General features: G+C 35.9%; 1 protein-coding gene across 1 annotated transcript in view; it reads right to left on the reverse strand.

The window, feature by feature from the left end:
* LOC106882003 (serine/threonine-protein phosphatase PP2A) overlaps positions 1–2,700 on the reverse strand; it is a 20,211-nt gene that overhangs the window by 7,116 nt on the left and 10,395 nt on the right. Inside the window, exons 3-4 of the mRNA XM_052975420.1 lie at positions 2,339–2,548; positions 749–922 (exon numbers count right to left, since the gene is read on the reverse strand). Coding sequence (XP_052831380.1) covers positions 749–922; positions 2,339–2,548 — 384 coding nt within the window. The remainder of the gene's footprint in view (positions 1–748; positions 923–2,338; positions 2,549–2,700) is intronic.

The following is a 2,700-nucleotide window of genomic DNA, read 5'->3' on the forward strand; positions in this document are numbered from 1 at the left end:
CCCGTAAAGCAGATCTTGGATCTTGTTCTTTGGCCAATAAAGAAAAAGTAAAATGATTCTTTATTAACTAGGTGCAGGTGTGGCTGTGTGGTAAGAAGCTTGCTTCCCAGCCACATGGTTCCAGGTTCAGTCCCACTGTGTGGCACCTTGGACAAGTATCTTCTACTATAACCTCGGGCTGAACAAAGCCTTGTGAGTGGATTTGGCAGATGGAAACTGAAAGAAGCCAATCATATATATGTATGTATATGTGTGTGTGCATGTGTGTGTGTGTTTGTGTGTGTGTGTGTGTGTGTGTGCATGTCTTTGTGTCTTATTTGCCCTCCACCACTGCTTGACAATTGGTGTTGGTGTGTTTACATCATTGTAACCTAGCAGTTCGACAAAAATGACTGACAGAATAAGCACCAAGCTTAACAAAAATAAGTACTGGGGTCAATTCATTTGACTGAAAATTTTTCAATGAGATGCCCCATCATGGCCACAGTCTAAAGACTGAAACAAGAACATGAGTGCTAAATATTAAAGTTTAATTAATGAAATATTGTAAAAATGCAAAAAAAATAACATTTCCTTTTAACTAAACAGAATGTAATGTAACTGCTCCATCACTAAGTTCCAGTAACAGGCCATGGCAGTTAATGTGTTAATAAAAACACCACTGCAAGGATAAAATTTATTATGAACGTTAACATGTTCAACTCCACTGCAACAGGCAGACAAAGAAGCAAGAAGAAAACAAACTTACTTCTTCATCTACTAATGCTGTGAGAGGAAGAAAATCGAAGAGATCTGTGAAAAATTTCCAAACATTAGCATTTCCATACTTCCTCAAACATTCATCATAAAATCCATACACTTGGGTAATCTGTCTACTTTCATGATTTCCTCGAAGTATAGTTATTCTGTCCTTATATCTGACCTGTTGGAAGAGAAAAAAGTTTAACAACATTTTTATGAATATACAGGCATGGTTTTTTTTTACAGTTTTAAGTAGCAAAACCAGAGTATTTGGGAAGAAAAACATTGAAAATTTGATTTACAGCAAAATTGTTCACAAGTGTCAAAAAAGAAACATATCAAAAAAGAGACAAAAAGAAATGTGAAATATTTAGCAGAACAATTTTGTTACATCTGAATTAGATGATCCCACAATAAAGCTACAACCTGACAATATCATTCTCCATTCTCATAGTAGTTTGTGGTCTTGTTTAACAACATTTCTATTAATATACAGATATGGTTTTGACAAGCAAAGTAATATTCCCTATGACTAGGCACATTTTTTTTTTTTTTTGCAGAATATTGGAAATGAATTCCATTGATTGTCTGATGGTGAAACTTGTCAATTCAAAGAGACACAAACACAGACACACATGAGTGGGTGCTGAAAAGTTCCTGGCTTTGAGTAAAAAAAAAAAATACAGGAAGATCAGTTAATTATGATTTTACTCAATATATTTCTCTCTCAGATTCACTAATTGTAGCAGTCCTTCACTTTTTCTAAGCCCTGTAAAAGAACTTGAAAGGCCAAGCCTCCAACCAGGCCTTTCATGATACCTTTAAAGCCAGGAACGTTTCAGCAACCCCTTGTGAGTGTATGTATGTGTATGTATGTATGTATGTATGTATACACGAGGGGGTGCTGAAAAGTTCCCAGCTTTGGGTAAAAAAAAATACAGGAGGATCAGTTAATAATGATTTTATTCAATATATTTATATATTTCTGTCTCAGATTCACACACTTATTGTAGCAGTTCTTCAGTTTTTCTAAGCCCTGTAAAAGAACTTGGAAGGTTGGGCCACCTACCAGGCCTTTCGCGATACCCTTAAAGTCAGTAACTTTGCAGCACCCCTTCATACCTTCATGATGGCATTTTCTTTGTGTGATAAGATCGGGAGGAAGAGTAGCATGCCCTCAAGTGCTTATGTAAACTGATTCTTGATGCTGCATGGCTTTTCTTCCTATCTGCATTTAGTTTGTCCGTATCTTTATCTTTTACTTGAAGAGTTTTTAGTCAATCAAATTGGCCCCAGTATTTATTAATTTTTAAAAAAGTCTGATACTTATTTAATTGGTCTCTTTTGCTGAACCACTAAGTTACAGGGACATAAACACACCAACAGTGTGGTGGTGGGCAACAAACACAAAGACACACATATGATGGGCTTCTTTCAGTTTCCATCTACCAAATCCACTCACAAGGCTTTGGTTGGCATGAAACTATCATAGAAGACACTTACCCAAAGGGCCACACAGTGGGATTGAACCTGGAACTATGAGGTTGGGAAGCAAACTTCTTACTACTCATTCACACCTGCACCTATAAAGACGTACCTTTAATACAACAAGCAGTGTTATAGTTTCAACTGAATAGTATCCTCTATCAACATAATCTCCCATGAAAAGGTAATTTGTGTCTGGTATTCGACCTCCAATGCTGAAGAGTTCCATCAAGTCATGAAACTGGCCGTGAATGTCTCCACATACTGTTACTGGACATTTTACTTGCTGCACGTTAGATTCCTGGGATAAAATTTCTTTAGCCTGCAAAAGAGAGATAAATAAAAAAGAAGAACAACAAATTAATAAATAAACAATCAAGAAAGTTACTAAAGTGGCTTGGACTACCTAAACTACAACATCAATAAAAACTACTAAAAATAAGAAGACAACTGTGACAAACAATACTAAATTAA

Source organism: Octopus bimaculoides, chromosome 21, assembly GCF_001194135.2.
Source record: "Octopus bimaculoides isolate UCB-OBI-ISO-001 chromosome 21, ASM119413v2, whole genome shotgun sequence".
Lineage (NCBI taxonomy): Eukaryota > Metazoa > Mollusca > Cephalopoda > Octopoda > Octopodidae > Octopus > Octopus bimaculoides.